This window comes from Heteronotia binoei, chromosome 1, assembly GCF_032191835.1.
Source record: "Heteronotia binoei isolate CCM8104 ecotype False Entrance Well chromosome 1, APGP_CSIRO_Hbin_v1, whole genome shotgun sequence".
Classification (NCBI taxonomy): Eukaryota; Metazoa; Chordata; class Lepidosauria; order Squamata; family Gekkonidae; genus Heteronotia; species Heteronotia binoei.
The window spans coordinates 282,645,937-282,664,746 of record NC_083223.1 but is presented as its reverse complement, the minus strand read 5'-3'; the positions used below and the strand labels follow the sequence as shown (position 1 = coordinate 282,664,746).

At 53.3% G+C, this 18,810-nt stretch overlaps 1 protein-coding gene across 1 annotated transcript in view; it reads right to left on the bottom strand.

Moving 5' to 3' along the window:
• Nucleotides 1–2,466: 2,466 nt before the first annotated feature.
• Nucleotides 2,467–18,810, bottom strand: part of ARNT (aryl hydrocarbon receptor nuclear translocator) — a 108,504-nt gene continuing 92,160 nt past the window's right edge. The window contains exons 18-22 of the mRNA XM_060256460.1: nucleotides 12,408–12,507; nucleotides 11,193–11,355; nucleotides 8,831–8,990; nucleotides 7,424–7,572; nucleotides 2,467–3,195 (exon numbers count right to left, since the gene is read on the bottom strand). Coding sequence (XP_060112443.1) covers nucleotides 2,728–3,195; nucleotides 7,424–7,572; nucleotides 8,831–8,990; nucleotides 11,193–11,355; nucleotides 12,408–12,507 — 1,040 coding nt within the window. The 3' untranslated portion in view covers nucleotides 2,467–2,727. The remainder of the gene's footprint in view (nucleotides 3,196–7,423; nucleotides 7,573–8,830; nucleotides 8,991–11,192; nucleotides 11,356–12,407; nucleotides 12,508–18,810) is intronic.

Sequence of the window (18,810 nt, the reverse complement as noted above, 5' to 3'; positions counted from 1 at the left end):
ATCAGAGTTGGAAGGGTCCTCCAGGGTCATCTAGTCCAACCTCTTGCACAATTCAGGAGACTCACAAACACCTCCCCCTAAATTCACGGGATCCTCATTGCTGTCAGATGGCCATCTAGCTTCTGTTGAAAAACCTCCAAGGAAGGAGAGCCCACCACCTCCCGAGGAAGCCTGTTCCACTGAGGAACCGCTCTTAACAGTCATAGAATCCTAGAGCTGGAAGCGACCTCCAGGGTCATCTAGTCCAACCCCCTGCACAAAGCAGGAAACTCACAAAGACCTCCCCCTAAATTCAGAGGATCCTCATTGCTGTCAGATGGCCATCTAGCCTCTGTTGAAAACCCTCCAAGGAAGGAGAGCCCACCACCTCCCAAGGAGGAAGCCTGTTCCACTGAGGAACCGCTCTTAGCAGTCATAGAATCCTAGAGTTGGAAGGGACCTCCAGGGTCATCTAGTCCAACCCCCTGCACAAGGCAGGAAACCCACAAATACCTCCCCCTAAATTCACAGGATCTTCATTGCTGTCAGGTGGCCATTCAGCCTCTGTTTAGAAACCTCCAAGGAGAGCCCACCACCTCCCAAGGAGGAAGCCTGTTCCACTGAGGAACCGCTTGAACGGTTACAAAGTTCTTCCTAATGTTGAGCTGGAAGCCCTTCTGATTTTTTTTGTTTTACAGGGAAGGACGGTTCAAAATCCAATTCAATAACAACAACAGTGGAAGGAAGAGACTGAATTGGCTGCTGTCCTGTCTCTCTGACCCTGAATGCCTTTTCAGGCGGGGGAATCCCTGCCTCTGAACCTGCGTGTCTCCTGAGACACTCCCCACCCTCCAAGGCGTTCACAATTGCAAGTACAAAAGATACATATATGCGCGCGCTCGTGTATACCTATATAGGGATATTTGCATACGTATTTTTTAATTTGCACAAGTGGTTCTGAAGAAACAGAAACCAAACACGCAGGGCTATTCAGAACACCTGAGGTTTTCAGCCACGCAGCCACCCGAAGACTTTCCCCCAAGCTCGTCCCTTCCTCGCGAGGGCTGGCTCCTCGGCTTTGGAGGCAGAACGTGAGATTTCTGTCGCCTTGACCGGACCACTACGTTTTAGTCGAAAGACACGGCAGGCAATGAGCTGGGCGCTTGGAAGGTGGTTCTTTTTATTGGCCTCCACTTGTGACGCAGAGGAAAATTGTATCCCTCGGATTCCTGCAGCTCTGTTCGGCTAACGCGGGGTGTCTGTGTGTGTGTGGCCAACACAGTGCCTGTGGGCGACGTGCCCACTTGCATCCATTGAGCATTTTTAGATAATGAGTGGGGATTCTGCCCAGTGAGCCTTCTGACTGGCCGCTGGAGATTTCGTTGGCTGGGCAGGTTTTTGAAAACGTTGCCCTGGCAGAAGCTGCCGCTGCACGGCACAAAAGAAACCCTCACTGCGCGACTGAAGGGAAGCTGCAGCGGCCGTTTTGAGGCCGCAACCACCGCACCGTGCTAGGATTCCCAAAGGTGCCCGACAGGTTCAGAACGTCTGGGGAGCCCCGGGTTCAAGGGAGCACCCTTCTGCTCCACTATCTCGCATCGGGGGAAGGGCTTCCTTGCGCCGAGGGGCAAGATTCCAACCCGTCATCGGGGGAGAAAGAACATCCCCCACTCGCGTTGGGACGCGATGAACACCCCACTGCGACACGATGAAAGCGAGCCACCGCAACGCGCAGCCGTCCTCGAGACAAAAATTTTGCACGACCCACCGTCGCAGGGACGTTTTTATGGCTTCTACGTGTCTCCCCCTCCAAGCGCAAACAGGAAACAGAGGAGAGGAGGTCTCCACTATTAAGCGCGGCCCCATCGATTGTACAGTTTGTGGAGCAGGCGTTCTGGCAGAACTCAGGGGAAGCCCGTCTCCTGCTAAAGGTGAGAGCTGTTTCCCTGAAAACCCCTGAAAGAGAGGTAAACCACAGCCTCTTCCTTCGCTTGCGGTTTCCAGAAGGAGGGGGAGAGATGGGAGACTTTGGAGGGGCCCCCTCCCTTAGCGGACAAGCCCTGGAACTGCCCCGCCCCCACGTTTCCCCGGCTATCCACCTGAGCCGCTCCTGTTTCCCGAGGGAGCCACTTTTGCCCTGGGATCTTGAAGAGCGCCACATTTCTGCGCATCGATGTTGTAAAGGAAACACGGCGGTGGAGACGGAGGTACTGGCGGCCCCCGGGGGACAGTGGGGGACGAGGCCCCTTGCAGGCTGGTGTGCCCCCCCCCAGTTCAATAATGCTGCAGTTGTGAGTTGCATGCAAGGGCTCCGTACTCATGTGTTCGTGTGCACAAGTGCACTGGTGAAGGAGCTCGTGGCTTCAGAGTTTCTTCACATCTCGCTGGTCACAGGCGACAGACTTGGCTACGGGTTAGCACTGGAGAACAAACCACGCCCCCTCTTTCCCTGATGTGTATAAACAAGAATACAATTTTGAGATATATATATATATATATATAAAAAGGTTATGGCGTTGAAGTGTTGCTTTAAAAAGAAACACCCATTGAGCTTTTAAAATATCCCTGATGCTCACACCCCGAGCGCCTGTGCTCCTGTCTGGCGTGACAAAAGCACACCCCTGCTACGGCTGTGGAGAGCAGGTCCAACCATCTCCGAGAACCGAACGCTTCCGGGGCAGGTTGAGGAAGAGGCTGCGGCCAGTCAGGTGGCCTTACCGGACACGCCATTTCCGTTTGGGGAATGCATCAGTCCTTCGTCAGCGAGCCCCTCGCTGGATGCTTCTGCTTTCCCAAAGTGAGAAAGACTTTGGCAGTCTTGACAAGAAGTCGTGAGAGAGAGAGACAGAGACAGAGAGAGACAGACAGACAGAGAGACAGAGACAGACAGACAGAGAGAGAGACAGAGACAGACAGAGAGAGAGACAGACAGACAGACAGAGACAGACAGACAGAGAGACAGAGACAGACAGACAGACAGAGGCAGAGAGACAGAGACAGAGAGACAAACAGAGAGACAGACAGAGAGAGAGAGAGACAGAGAGAGAGAGAGACCCGGCTGCGTCTTCCTTTCCCACGGGACAGAGACAGGCCCGCTGCAGTTTTCTTTGCCGATCGGTTCTCACTCCTTATCTGAGAAGGGGGGAACATGTTCAGCTCTGGGAACTCTTCGTTGTTATAGTTGCTCCCCTGGTCGCCCAGCATGGACAGCATATCCTAGGAAAACACAGGAGACAGTGGGGAAAGCGAGAAAAGAGGAGAAACAGGAGAAAAGAGCAGACAACTGGCATATCTGGTCCATCTGTAGCAGCTTCCCCCTCGTGATTACGTAAGAGAAGCCATGTTGGATCAGGGTCATTGGAGTCCTAGGCGGTAATCAGTGGCACTTGTGTTATGCTCATCTGTTTTGTGCTGCCATTGGGCTGGATATTGTCTTTCGCCCTCCTTCCAGTTTAAGAACATAAGAGAAGCCATGTTCTTATGTGACACAGAGTGTTGGACTGGAGGGGCCACTGGCCTGATCCAACAGGGCTTCTCTTATGTTCTTATGAGACAAGCAATGATATGTAAAAATTTCAAGCCCTGTCAATTCTCCTGCAAGACGTTTTCACGCATTTTAAATGACTCCTCCATAAGCCACAAGGTGCAATAATTTGCAGGAGAATTGACAGGGCTTGAAATTTTTACATATCATTGCTTGTCTCATAAGAACATAAGAGAAGCCCTGTTGGATCAGGCCAGTGGCCCCTCCAGTCCAACACTCTGTGTCACATAAGAACATAAGCCCTGTTGAATCAGGCCAGTGGCCCCTCCAGTCCAACACTCTGTGTCACATAAGAACATAAGAGAAGCCATGTTGGATCAGGCCAGTGGCCCCTCCAGTCCAACTCTCTGTGTCACAAAAGAACATAAGAGAAGCCCTGTTGGATCAGGCCAAAGGCCCCTCCAGTCCAACACTCTGTGTCACATAAGAACAGAAGAGAAGCCCTGTTGGATCAGGCCAGTGGCCCCTCCAGTCCAACACTCTGTGTCACATAAGAACATCAGAGAAGCCATGTTGGATCAGGCCAGTGGCCCCTCCAGTCCAACTCTCTGTGTCACAAAAGAACATAAGAGAAGCCCTGTTGGATCAGGCCAAAGGCCCCTCCAGTCCAACACTCTGTGTCACATAAGAACAGAAGAGAAGCCCTGTTGGATCAGGCCAGTGGCCCCTCCAGTCCAACACTCTGTGTCACATAAGAACATCAGAGAAGCCATGTTGGATCAGGTCAATGGCCCATCCAGTCCAACACTCTGTGTCACATAAGAACATAAGAGAAGCCATGTTGGATCAGGTCAATGGCCCATCCAGTCCAACACTCTGTGTCACATAAGAACAGAAGAGAAGCCCTGTTGGATCAGGCCAATGGCCCCTCCAGTCCAACACTCTGTGTCACATAAGAACATAAGAGAAGCCATGTTGGATCAGGCCAGTGGCCCCTCCAGTCCAACACTCTGTGTCACATAAGAACATAAGAGAAGCCATGTTGGATCAGGCCAGTGGCCCATCCAGTCCAACACTCTGAGTCACACAGTGGCCATAAAAACCCAAGCGCCATCAGGAGGTCCATCAGTGGGGCCAGGACACTAGAAGTCCTCGCACTGTTGCCCCTCCCAAGCACCAAGACGACAGAGCATCACTGCCCCAGACAGAGAGTTCCGTCTATACCTCCTCCTTCTGCAAGCTCAGGGCGGTGCACGTGGTTATCCCTTCCCCCCCGTTTTATCCTCACTATAAACCCTGCAAGGGGTAGGTTTGGTTGAAAGAGAGAGAAACTGTCCCAAATTCGCTCAAGAAGCCTGTCCGACTGGACTGGTGGTGACGCAAAGTGCCCTCAAGTTGCATTCAGTTCCTGGTGACCCCCAAGGGTTTTCAAGGCAAGAGAGGGACAGAGATGGTTTGCTGTTGCCCGCTCCTGCATAGCGACTCTGGACTTCCTTGGTTGTCTCCCATCCAAGAACTAACCAGGGCCGATCCTGCTACAAGCACAGAAAGCTTCAAGAGGGGATCGGATGAAGATATGGAACAGAGGTCCATCAGTGGCTCTTAGTCACAAGGGATAGACGGAACATTCTATCTGGGGCAGGGATGCTCTGTATTTTCGGCACTTAGGGGGCAAGAGTGGGAAGGCTTTTGGTGTTCTGACCCTGCTAGTGGACCTCCTGATGGCCCCTGAATTTTGGCCACTGTGTGACACAGAATGTTGGGTCAGCCATTGGCCTGACCCAACATGGCTTTGTCAGACACTGGAATATTACAGTAAATTCTTAGCCTTACTGACTCCATTTTCCTAGCCTTGTTACTAACCCGGAGAAAACCTGTTGCATATCAAAGAAGAGGCCACAAAGTGTTAGTTGGTGTGAACATTCCTTTCCCTGAACCTAACAAAAGATACCTTCCTTTGAAGATAAGCACCTTCAGGGCTGGCAATTCGGCCATTCCTGTGAAGCCGCAATAACAAAGAGATAAGAAGGAATACCCGTGTGAAATCTTGCACCCCGACCTATCAATGTTTAGCAACGTTTAGATGTGTGGGTTTTTGCATAGCAAGCATTGATGTAGAATTCCTTAAGACATGTTCTCGTATGCAACACTGTATCAGTTCCAATCTTTCTTCTTTTCAGATGCTATGGACTCTCAAATAAATCCTAAACTTTGTATCAACTCGAAGTCTGGCTGATTTGAAGTTCCATTGTCTGACAGGCTTCCCTTATGTTCTTATACGGAGCGGAGGTCCATGAGTAGCTATTAGCCACAGGGTATTGATGGAACTGTCTGGAGCAGTGATGCTCTGTATTCTTGTGCTTGGGGCGGGGGGGCACAGTGGGAGGGCTTCTAGTGCCCTGGCCCCACTGATGGACTTCCTGATGGCACCTGGGTTTTTTGGCTACTGTGTGACACAGAGTGTTGGACTGGAGGGGCCACTGGCCTGATCCAAAAGGGCTTCTCTTATGTTCTTATGTGACACAGAGTGTTGGACTGGAGGGGCCACTGGCCTTGATCCAACATGGCTTCTCTTGTGATCTTATGTTCTCTGTCTTCTTGGTGCTTGGGGGGCAAGAGTGGGACGGCCTCTGGAGTTCTGGCCCTGCTGGTGGGCCTCCTGATGGCCCCTGGGTTTTGGCCAATATGTAATACAGAGTGTTGGACTGGAAGGGCCATTGGCCAGATCCAACATGGCATCTCTTATGTTCTTATATGGAGCTGAGGTCCATGACTAGCTATTCACCACAAGGGTCTAGATGGAACACTCTGTCTGGGGCAGTGGGGCTCTGTATTCTTGGTGCCTGAGGGGCAACGGGAGAAGCGTTTGTGGAGTTCTGGCCCTGTTGCTGGATCTCCTGGTGGCCCCTGGGTTTTGGCCACTGTGTGACACAGAATGTGGACTGGATGAGCCATTGGCCTGGTCCAACAGGGCTTCTCCTGTGTTCTTATGTGACACAGAGTGTTGGACTGGAGGGGCCTTTGGCCTGATCCAACATGGCTTCTCTTGTGTTCTTATGTGACACAGAGTGCTGGACTGGATGGGCCATTGGCCTGATACAACATGGCTTCTTTTGTGTTCTTATGTGACACAGAGTGTTGGACTGGATGAGCCATTGGCCTGATCCAACATGGCTTCTCTTGTGTTCTTATGTGACACAGAGTGTTGGACTGGAGGGGCCTTTGGCCTGATCCAACATGGCTTCTCTTGTGTTCTTATGTGACACAGAGTGTTGGACTGGATGGGCCACTTGCCTGATCCAACATGGCTTCTCTTGTGTTCTTATGTGACACAGAGTGTTCGACTGGAGGGGCCACTGGCCTGATCCAACATGGCTTCTCTTGTGTTCTTATGTGACACAGAGTGTTGGACTGGATGAGCCATTGGCCTGATCCAACATGGCATCTCTTATATTCTTATATGGAGCTGAGATCCATGAGTGGCTATTTTCCACAATGGTCTAGATGGAACACACTACCTGGGGCAATGATGCGCTGTATTTCAGCACATAGGGGGCAAGAGTGGGAGGGCTTCTGGAGTTCTGGCCCCACTGGTGGACCTTCTGATGGCCCCTGGGTTTTGGCCACTGTGTGACACAGAGTGCTGGACTGGAGAAGCCTGATCCACACTGGTAGGAGAGCAAAGAACAATATCCAGTCCAAAGGCAGCACAAAACAGATGAGCATAACGCAGGTGCCGCTGATCACTAACTAGTGCTCCAATGACCTAGGATCCAGAACCTGCTTTCTTGAGGCTAAAGATCTCTGAAACTGTGGCATTCGCCTCAGTGGACTGGACAGAGTTCAGTTCCAGTCCAAATTCTCAGTCTTCCACAAACCCACAGGATAGGTCAACGTGAAACAGGAACGTAAGAAAGTGCCTCGGGAGGGGCGGGGAAAGCAAAGGCAAAGCGGGCGTACCGGGAAGACTTCCGGCTGGCTTGACTGCTGCGGGAGGTGTGGCTCGCCCGCCCCTGGACCGTGGTGCTGGCCTTGCCACTGCGGCCACACGCCGACGCCCTCTGCTGTCCGTGGCTGGAACTGGGAGGAGGCCTGCCCGCTCTCTCCAGCTGCGAGACAGAGAAGCAAGGAGACGGGATGACGCGCAGGTCTAGTTCAAGACAGTTTGCCCTGTGAGTCTGTCTGCGTCTGTGGGAAAGACCCGGAGCCCAGAAGCACTTTAAAGACTAAGGAGATTTGTGCCAGGGGAGGGACTTTCGTGAATGACTCACGGAAACTCAACCCCTGCCACAAATTTTGCTAGTCTTTAAAGTGCTTCTGGACTCTGGCTCTTTTCCACTGTTGAAGAAAAAGAAGAAGATGATATTGGATTTATATCCCGCCCTCCACTCTGAAGAGTCTCAGAGCGGCCTACAATCTCCTTTCCCTTCCTCCCCACAACAGACACCCTGTGAGGTGCGTGGGGCTGAGGGAGCTCTGACAGCAGCTGCCCTTTCAAGGACAGAGTCTCAGAGCGGCGTACAATCTCCTTTCCCTTCCTCCCCACAACAGACACCCTGTGAGGTGCGTGGGGCTGAGAGGGCTCTCCCAGAAGCTTCCCTTTCAAGGACAGAGTCTCAGAGCGGCTTACAATCTCCTTTCCCTTCCTCTCCCACAACAGACACCCTGTGTGGTAGATGAAGATATTGGATTTATATCCCGCCCTCCACTCCGTAGAGTCGCAGAGCGGCCTACAATCTCCTTTACCTTCCTCCCCCACAACGGACACCCTGTGAGGTGGGTGGAGCTGAGAGGGCTCTCACAGCAGCTGCCCTTTCAAGGACAGAGTCTCAGAGTGGCCTACAGTCTCCTTTACCTTCCTCCCCCACAAGACACCCTGTGAGGTGGGTGGGGCTGGAGAGGGCTCTCCCAGAAGCTTCCCTTTCAAGGACAGAGCCTCAGAGCGGCTTACAATCTCCTTTCCCTTCCTCTCCCCCAACAGGCACCCTACGAGGTGGATGGGGCTGAGGGAGCTCTGACAGCAGCTGCCCTTTCAAGGACAACCTCTGCCAGAGCTACGGCCATGCTAGCAGCTGCAAGTGGAGGAGTGGGGAATCAAACCAGTTCTCCCAGATAAGAGTCTGCACACTTCACCACTGCACCAAACTGGCTAGAGGTACAGGTCTAGAGATACAGATCTGACCCCAGGCACCTTCCCTTCTACCACCCCCCCCCCCAAAGAAAAGAGGCAACCCAGGAGCTGAGAGGTCTCATTTATTTCTGATCCAGCCCTCATAACAAATGAGGAGTTACAGCCCCGCAAGGGGAGAAGGGAGGGCTGCCCTTCCAACGCCGCTTGCAACGCTGAGCAAAGCCAGAGACATTTACCAAAGCCGGCACTTCGGTTGGCGAGGCTCGGGTAGGCCGCTGCGCCTGGCGAGGCAGTGGAAACGGGCGTCGACATTGGACTGAAAGAGGACGGGGTGCCCTGGAAGGCGCCCATGGCGAAGGACGGAGGCCGTGTCTTCACCGCCTGGGAAGCCACCGGCTGCAATTGCAAGAAGGGGGGGAAGAAAACTCTCAGGAGGACCGTCACATATTCAAGACACAGCTGGAGTTGGCAGGTTAATTAGCAGATAAAATGTGAATCGGGAATACCAGACGGTGGGATTTTACAAAAAAACACCAAACACCTTCAGGAAAGCACACCTTTCAGAGACGCATTCCTTCCCCAAGAGCACGAGTTCTGCTAAAACACTCACGCAAGAGGATTTCCCTCCTACGTGTGGGAATGCCTCCCCCAAAGCGGGCTTAGAAGAATACTAGCTGCCTTCTCCCTTAGAGAGCTCAGGGCCACTTAAGTCCCATCACCTCCTGCCTGACCTTTTAACTGGGGATGGAGGGGATTGAACCTGGGACCTTCTGCATGCCCAGCAGAGGCTCTGCCCCTGAGCTATGGCCCCTCTCCATGGCTCTCCAGGGTCTCAGGCTGAGGTCTTTCCCAACACCTCCTGCCTGCTCCTTTAAACTGGAGATGCTGGGGATTGGGCCACTTAAGTCATTAATAAAACAGATGAAAGAGATTACACAGCAAATGCTAAACCAAAATCTCCTTGAGCTCACGCCCGCTGAACGTTCACTTGGGGGAAGAGTGACGTCAAGGGGCCGAAGAGTTGAGATGACACTGCAGAGCAGAGGTGGCCAAACACACATATTGTGCGGCTCTCAAAGCCCCCATCACCTGGGTTGGAGAAGGCAACTGTCTCTTTAAATCACTTCTCCAAACCGAGCCAGCTGGCAGCTTGGGAAATGCATTTAAAGCTGCTTTCTTTCTACCTCCCCATCTATTTCCTTCCTTCCTTCCATCCTTCCCTTCCTGTGTCTTGTGGCTCTCAATCATCCAATGTTCGTGTCTCACGGCTCTCAAACATCTGACATTTATTCTGTGTGGCTCTTATGTTATTTATTTATTTATTTATATTAAGATTTATACCCCGCCCTTCTCACCTAAGTGTCTCAGGGCGGCTGAGCAAGTGTGGCCACCGCTGCCATAGAGTTTTCAAGGAAAGAGCCGTTCAGAGGTGGCTGGCCATCGCCTGCCTCTGTGGAGCGACCGTGGACTTCCTTGGTGGCCTCCCCTCCAAATACTAACCAGAGTTGAGCCTGCTGAGCTTCCAAGATTGGAGCAGTTGGTAATAGCCTGGGCCATCTAGGTCTGGGCAAACACTCACTTTAGACTGCTAATTCTGCAGCAGCTCTCCAGCATCCCAGGCCGAGGTCTTTCCCATCACCTCCTGCCTGCTCCTTTTAACTGGAGATGCCAGGGATTGAACCTGGGACCTTCTGCATGCCAAGCAGAGGCTCTGCCACTGAGCTATGGCCCCTCTCCATGGCTCTCCAGGGTCTCAGGCTGAGGTCTTTCCCATCACCTCCTGCCTGCTCCTTTCAGCTGGAGATGCCGGGGATTGAACCTGGGACCTTCTGCATGCTAAGCAGAGGCTCTGCCACTGAGCTACGGCCCCTCTCCATAACTCTCCCGGGTCTCAGGCTGTCTTTCCCATCACCTCCTACCTGGTCCTTTTAAGTGGAGAGGCCAGGGATTGAACCTGGGACCTTCTGCATGCCAAGCAGAGGCTCTGCCACTGAGCTATGGCCCCCATCAATGGCTCTCCAGGGTCTCAGGCTGAGTTCTTTCCCATCACCTCCTGCCTGGTCCTTTTAACTGGAGATGCCGGGGATTGAACCTGGGACCTTCTGCATGCCAAGCAGAGGCTCTGCCACTGAGCTATGGCCCCTCTCCATAACTCTCCCGGGTCTCAGGCTGAGGTCTTTCCCATCACCTCCTACCTGGTCCTTCCAAGTGGAGAGGCCGGGGATTGAACCTGGGACCTTCTGCATGCCAAGCAGAGGCTCTGCCACTGAGCTATTGCCCCTCTCCATGGATCTCCAGCTATTGCCCCTCTCCATGGATCTCCAGGGTCTCAGGCTGAGGTCTTTCCCATCACCTCCTGCCTGGTCCTTTTCACTGGAGATGCTTCCGAGGATTGAATCTGGGACCTTCTGCTTACCAAGTGGATTCTCTAATGCTGCGCCACAGTCTCCCTCCTCCTCCTAAGTTTGGGGGTATTCGGAATGCAACTCAAACGACCACTGCCACTGCATTCCCCCCCCCAAAAAAAACCCCATGCAAACAATTTTTTTTAAAAAACCCCCACAGAAGTGATATCTCAAGAGCAGAACTCAAGATTACTTGGGCTGCGAAAGACGGGCGTGTTCCTGAAGCCCAGTTGGCACTGGAGACCTGGCTGGGATTGGAGTGGCAAGAGATCTGGGCCAGAATCTGACCCGCTGACGTCGGCTGCTGCGTCGTTGGCTGCTGGATGACGTTCACGGGGGGCACCATGGCACTGCTCCTGCACCAGGAAGAAGACAGCGGCCTTCAGAGCTGGCCCATGGGCTGCCCAGTGTGGGAGGAAGCCCCAAAGGCAGCAGAAGGCCAACTTGGACATGATCTACCTTCGACCTCTTCCGTTTTAACCCAGGATGACTTTCAGAAATCAGTCAATTACCCTTCTGAGTTTCACTTAACTGTTGGTTTTAGTAAATCTATGCAGGACTGTGAGACTGGACAGCCCCGGGAATGATGGAATTCCTGCACTGCAAAAGAGGAGGAGGAGGAGAAGGAGGAGGAGGAGAAGAAGAAGGAGGAGGAGAAGCATAAGGAGAAGGAGGAGGAGGAGAAGAAGGAGGAGAAGGAGGAGGAGAAAGAGAAGAAGGAGGAGGAGGAGGAAGAGAAGGAGGAGGAAGAGAAGGAGGTGAAGAAGAAGGAGGAGCATAAGGAGAACAAGAAGAAGGAGGAGGAGAAGGAGATGGAGGAGGAGAAGGAGAAGAAGGAGGTGAAGAAGAAGGAGGAGCATAAGGAGAACAAGAAGAAGGAGGAGGAGAAGGAGAAGGAGCATAAGGAGAACAAGAAGAAGGAGAAGAAGGAGGAGGAGGAGCATAAGGAGAAGGAGGAGGAGGAAAAGAAGGAGAAGAAGAAGAAGGAGGAGGAGCATAAGGAGAAGAAGGAGGAGAAGGAGGAGGAGCATAAGGAGAAGGAGGAGGAGAAGGAGGAGGAGGAAGAGGAGTAGGAGAAGGAGAAGAAGGAGGAGGAGCATAAGGAGAAGGAGGAGAAGAAGGAGGAGGAGGAAAAAAGTGGGAGGAGACGGAGGAGGAGCAGGAGAAGGAGATGAAGGAGGAGGAGGAGGAAAAAAGTGGGAGGAGACGGAGGAGGAGAAGAAGGAGGAGGAGCATAAGGAGAAGGAGGAGGAGAAGGAGAAGAAGGAGGAGGAGGAAAAAAGTGGGAGGAGACGGAGGAGGAGAAGGAAGAGGAAAAGAAGAGGGAGGAGAAGGAGAAGCCTCCAAAAGGTGGGACGCAGAGAAGCCTCAGCAGGCTGAGGGGAGGCGAGGAACGTCCCGACGTCACCTGAAGTTCTCAGCTGGCCGTGACGCGTTGAACGCGTTTCCCTGGGAGAAGAGAGACTGGCTGGCAGGCATGGAGCTGGACGAGATGGCTTTCGTCTGGTCTGCAAGAGAGAAAGACAAACAGGCATTTGGTTAGAGAGAGGTTTTTGTTCAAAGGGAGAACCATAGAGTTAGAAGGGGCCACAGACACCCTCAGCCTTTCCTCATAGGACCTGGACTTCACTGAGCCAGTACATCTCCGTGGTACCACTATAGTGCTCACTGTAGAAGGTCTTTAAAAAACCACAGGAAGGTCACAGGGGCAGTGGGGGGGGGGATGGCATTGTAGGAAGACGGTGATGGGTCTGGAGACCAAATCCTATGAGGAAAGGTTGAAGGAGCTGGGGATGTTTAGCTTGGAGAGGAGGTGGCTGACAGGTGATAGGATCACCATCTTCAAGTCCATGAAGGGCTGTCATATGGAGGATGGTGTGGAATTGTTTTCTGTGGCCGCAGAATGGAGAACCAGAACCAATGGGTTGAAATTAAATAAAGAGTTTCCGGCTCAACCTCAGGAAGAACTTCCTGCCCGTTAGAGCGGTCCCTCAGTGCAACAGGCTTCCTCCTTGGGAGGTGGTGGGCTCTCCTTCCTTGGAGATTTTTCAACAGAGGCTAGATGGCCATCTGACAGCAATGAAGATCCTGTGAATTTAGGGGGAGGTGTTTGTGAGTTTCCAGCATTGTGCAGGGGTTGGACTAGATGACCCTGGGGGTCCCTTCCAACTCTATGATTCTATCTCCCCAACGTGGCATTGTAGGAAGACACTGAGGCATTTGGAGACCAAGTCCTATGAGGAAAGGTTGAAGGAGCTGGGGATGTTTAGCCTTGAGAGGAGGCGGCTGAGAGGTGATAGGATCACCAACTTTAAAAGCTCACACACACCTCCAAGGCAGCAGTGACCAGCGATTGCTGAACAAGCGGTTCTGGAGGAAAGGGCAGTGCCATTTGTTCAGCGGGTCAATAGCCGCCCTGGTTTCCCCCGTGGATCAGATGATTAGCAGCGTGGAGGAGTGAGCTTTCAAAGAGCCCAGAAGCCGCTTTCCCTGGCTTAACATCATAAAAACGAAGGGAGAAGGAGGTGCCGTGGGGGGGGGGGGGGAGGAAGGCTGCGCAGCACAGGGGAGGCCAACTCCGTTCCGCCACCCTGCCGGCCCTGGGACTGTGACAGGCAGGCTGGACGGTCCCTGGTGCCAAAAAGGTTGGGGACCACTGATCTAACAGAAGAAGAAGATGATGATATTGGATTTATATCCCACCCTCCACTCGGAAGACTCTCAGAGCGGCTCACAATCTCCTTTACATTCCTCCCCCACAACAGACACCCTGTGAGGTAAATGAAGATATTGGATTTATATCCCGCCCTCCACTCCGAAGAGTCTCAGAGTGGCTCACAATCTCCTTTCCCTTCCTCCCCCACAACAAACACCCTGTGAGGTAGATGAAGATATTGGATTTATATCCCACCTTCCACTCCGAAGAGACTCAGAGCGGCTCACAATCTCCTTTCCCTTCCTCCCCCACAACAGACACCCTGTGAGGTAGATGAAGATATTGGATTTATATCCCCCCTCCACTCTGAAGAGTCTCAGAGCAGCTCACAATCTCCTTTCCCTTCCTCCCCCACAACAGACACCCTGTGAGGTAGATGAAGATATTGGATTTATATCCCCCCTCCACTCTGAAGAGTCTCAGAGCGGCTCACAATCTCCTTTCCCTTCCTCCCCCACAACAGACACCCTGTGAGGTAGATGAAGATATTGGATTTATATCCCCCCTCCACTCCGAAGAGTCTCAGAGCGGCTCACAATCTCCTTTCCCTTCCTCCCCCACAACAGACACCCTGTGAGGTAGATGAAGATATTGGATTTATATCCCACCTTCCACTCCGAAGAGACTCAGAGCGGCTCACAATCTCCTTTCCCTTCCTCCCCCACAACAGACACCCTGTGAGGTAGATGAAGATATTGGATTTATATCCCCCCTCCACTCTGAAGAGTCTCAGAGCGGCTCACAATCTCCTTTCCCTTCCTCCCCCACAACAGACACCCTGTGAGGTAGATGAAGATATTGGATTTATATCCCCCCTCCACTCTGAAGAGTCTCAGAGCAGCTCACAATCTCCTTTCCCTTCCTCCCCCACAACAGACACCCTGTGAGGTAGATGAAGATATTGGATTTATATCCCCCCTCCACTCTGAAGAGTCTCAGAGCGGCTCACAATCTCCTTTCCCTTCCTCCCCCACAACAGACACCCTGTGAGGTAGATGAAGATATTGGATTTATATCCCCCCTCCACTCTGAAGAGTCTCAGAGCGGCTCACAATCTCCTTTCCCTTCCTCCCCCACAACAGACACCCTGTGAGGTAGATGAAAATAGTGGATTTATATCCCCCCTCCACTCCGAAGAGTCTCAGAGCGGCTCACAATCTCCTTTCCCTTCCTCCCCCACAACAGACACCCTGTGAGGTAGATGAAGATATTGGATTTATATCCCACCTTCCACTTCGAAGAGACTCAGAGCGGCTCACAATCTCCTTTCCCTTCCTCCCCCACAACAGACACCCTGTGAGGTAGATGAAGATATTGGATTTATATCCCGCCCTCCACTCCGAAGAGTCTCAGAGTGTCTCACAATCTCCTTTCCCTTCCTCCCCCACAACAGACATGCTGTGAGGTTGGTGGGGCTGGAGAGGGCTCTCAGAGCAGCTGCCCATTCAACGACAACCTCTGCCAGGGCTATGGCTGACCCAAGGCCATGCCAGCAGGTGCAAGTGGAGGAGTGGGGAATCAAACCCGGTTCTCCCAGATTAGAGTCCACACACTTAACCACTACACCAAACTGGCTCTCCAATCTGTCAGATCTGCCTGGAAAACTGGGTGAAGTTAGGGTAATATATAAGGCACAGATGTTATAAAATGAAGGAGACATTGGAGACATGGAAACAGTACAGAGGAAGCCAACTGAGGTGATTTAAGGCAGGGGTGGCCAACGGTAGCTATCCAGATGTTTTTTGCCTACAACTCCCATCAGCCCCAGCCATTGGCCATGCTGGCTGGAGCTGATGGGTAGGCAAAAAAAACATCTGGAGAGTTACCGTTAGCCACTCCTGATTTAAGGGGCTGGAGCACTTTCCCTAGAAGGCAAGATTGAAGAGTCTGGGATTTTTCAGCTGAGGAATGAAACGAACTCGAGACATCCAATGAAGCTGATGGGAGGTAGGGTCAGGACAGACAAAAGCAAATTTTACTTCTCTTTCAGAGGATGTAGCGATGTCCAAAGGAAAAGAAGAAAAGGGTATGAGACACATTAATGGAGGAACAGCCTATCAGTGGCTAGTAGCCCTGGTGGCTGAGGGGAAGATCCACATCCAGAGGCACTGATCCACTGAATCCCAGAGCCAGGAGGCAATATCAGGGGAAGGCCTCAGCCTCTCTGCCCTGTGGTTGGCCCTCCAGAGGAACTGGCTGGCCACTGTGTGAGACAGGAGGCTGGACTAGATGGACCCTCCCTGGTCTGACCCAGCAGGGCTGTTCTGATGATCTTCTCAGGGGAAGAATTCTGATGTTCTTCTCTCTGCCCTGTTGTTGGCCCTCCAGAGGAACTGACTGGCCACTGTATGAGACGAGAGGTTGGACTAGATGGACCCTCACTGGTTTGATCCAGCAGGGCTCTTCTGATGTTATTCTCAGGGGAAGGCCTCGGCCTCCCTGCCCTGTTGTTGGCCCTCCAGAAGAAAGGGTTGGCCCCTCTGTGAGACAGGAGGCTGGACTAGATGGACCCTCCCTGGTCTGACCCAGCAGGGCTCTTCTGGTGTTCTTCTCAGGGGAAGGCCTCGGCCTCTCTGCCCTGTTGTTGGCCCTCCAGAGCAACTGGTTGGCCCCTCTGAGAGACAGGAGGCTGGACTAGATGAACCCTCCCTGGTCTGACCCAGCAGGGCTCTTCTGATGTTCTTCTCAGGGGAAGGCCTCGGCCTCTCTGCCCTGTTGTTGGCCCTCCAGAGGAACCGGCTGGCCACTGTGTGAGACAGGAGGCTGGACTAGATGGACCCTCCCTGGTCTGACCCAGCAGGGCTCTTCTGATGTTCTTCTCAGGGGAAGGCCTCCGCCTCTCTGCCCTGTTGTTGGCCCTCCAGAGGAACTGGTTGGCCACTGAGTGAGACAGGAGGCTGGACTAGATGGACCCTCACTGGTTTGACCCAGCAGGGCTCTTCTGATGTTCTTCTCAGGGGAAGGCCTCGGCCTCTCTGCCCTGTTGTTGGCCCTCCAGAGGAACTGGTTGGCCACTGTGTGAGACAGGAGGCTGGACTAGATGAACCCTCCCTGGTCTGACCCAGCAGGGCTCTTCTGATGTTCTTCTCAGGGGAAGGCCTCGGCCTCTGCCCTGTTGTTGGCCCTCCAGAAGAACTGGCTGGCCACTGTGTGAGACAGGAGGCTGGACTAGATGGACCCTCACTGGTTTTACCCAGCAGGGCTCTTCTGATATTCTTCACAGGGGAAGGCCTTGGTCTCTCTGCCCTGTTGTTGGCCCTCCAGAGGAACTGGTTGGCCCCTCTGTGAGACAGGAGGCTGGACTAGATGGACCCTCCCTGGTCTGACCCAGCAGGGCTCTTCTAGTTCTTCTCAGGGGAAGGCCTCGGCCTCTCTGCCCTGTTGTTGGCCCTCCAGAGGAACTGGTTGGCCACTGAGTGAGACAGGAAGCTGGACTAGATGGACCCTCACTGGTTTCACCCAGCAGGGCTCTTCTGATGTTCTTCTCAGGGGAAGGCCTTGGCCTCTCTGCCCTATTGTTGGCCCTCCAGAGGAACTGGTTGGCCCCCCTGTGAGACAGGAGGCTGGACTAGATGGACCCTCCCTGGTCTGACCCAGCAGGGCTGTTCTGTTGTTCTTCTCAGGTGAAGGCCTCGGCCTCTCTGCCCTGTTGTTGGCCCTCCAGAGGAACTGGCTGGCAACTGTGTGAGACAGGAGGCTGGACTAGATGGATCCTCCCTGGTCTGACCCAGCAGGGCTCTTCTGATGCTCTTTTCAGGGGAAGGCCTCAGCCTTTCTGCCCTGTGGTTGGCCCTGCAGAGGAACTGGCTGGCCACTGTGTGAGACAGGAGGCTGGACTAGATGGACCCTCACTAGTCTGATCCAGCTGGGCTCTTCTGATGTTCTTCTCAGGGGAAGGCCACAGCCTCTCTGCCCTGTTATGGGCTCTTCAGAGGAACTGGTTGGGCACTGAGTGAGACAGGAGGCTGGACTAGATGGACCCTCCCTGGTCTGACCCAGCAGGGCTCTTCTGATGTACTTCTCAGGGGAAGGCCTCAGCCTTTCTGCCCTGTGGTTGGCCCTGCAGAGGAACTGGCTGGCCACTGTGTGAGACAGGAGGCTGGACTAGATGGACCCTCACTAGTCTGATCCAGCAGGGCTCTTCTGATGTTCTTCTCAGGGGAAGGCCACAGCCTCTCTGCCGTTATGGGCTCTTCAGACGAACTGGTTGGCCACTGAGTGAGACAGGAGGCTGGACTGGATGGACCCTCACTGGTCTGATCCAACAGGGGTCTTAGAATGTTCTTATGAAGGCCTCAACCTCTATTCGTTGCTATTGGCCCTTCAAAGGAACTGGTTGGCCACTGTGTGAGACAGGATGTTGGATTACATGGACCACTGGTCTGTTCCAGCAAGGCTTTTAGGATATTCTTCTCAGGGGAAGGCCTCAGCCTCTCTTTCCTGTGTGAGACGGGAGGCTAGACTAGATGGACCCTCACTTAACTGACCCAGCAGGGTTCTTCTGAGGTTCTTCTCAGGCGAAGGCCTCAGCCTCTCTGCCCTGTTGTTGGCCTCTGTGTGAGACAGGAGGCTGGACTAGATGGACCCTCATTGAACTGACCCAGCAGGGCTCTTGTGATGTTCTTCTCAGGGGAAGGCCTCAGCCTCTCTGCCCTGTTGTTGGCCCTCCAGAAGAACTGGTTGGCCAATATGTGAGGCAGGAGGCTGGACTAGATGGACCCTCACTGGTCTGACTCAGCAGGGCTCTTCTGAAGTTCTTCTCAGGAGAAGGCCTCAGCCTCTCTGCCCTGTTGATGGCCCTCCAGAGGAACTGGCTGGCCACTGTGTGAGATAGGCTGGACTAGATGGACCCTCCCTGGTCTGACCCAGCAGGGCTCTTGTGATGTTCTTCTCAGGGGAAGGCCTCAGTCTCTCTGCCCTGTTGTTGGCCCTCCAGAGGAACTGGCTGGCCACTGTGTGAGACAGGAGGCTGGATTAGATGGACCCTCCCTGGTCTGACCCAGCAGGGCTCTTCTGATGTTCTTCTCAGGGGAAGGCCTCAGCCTCTCTGCCCTGTTGTTGGCCCTCCAAAAGAACTGGTTGGCCAATATGTGAG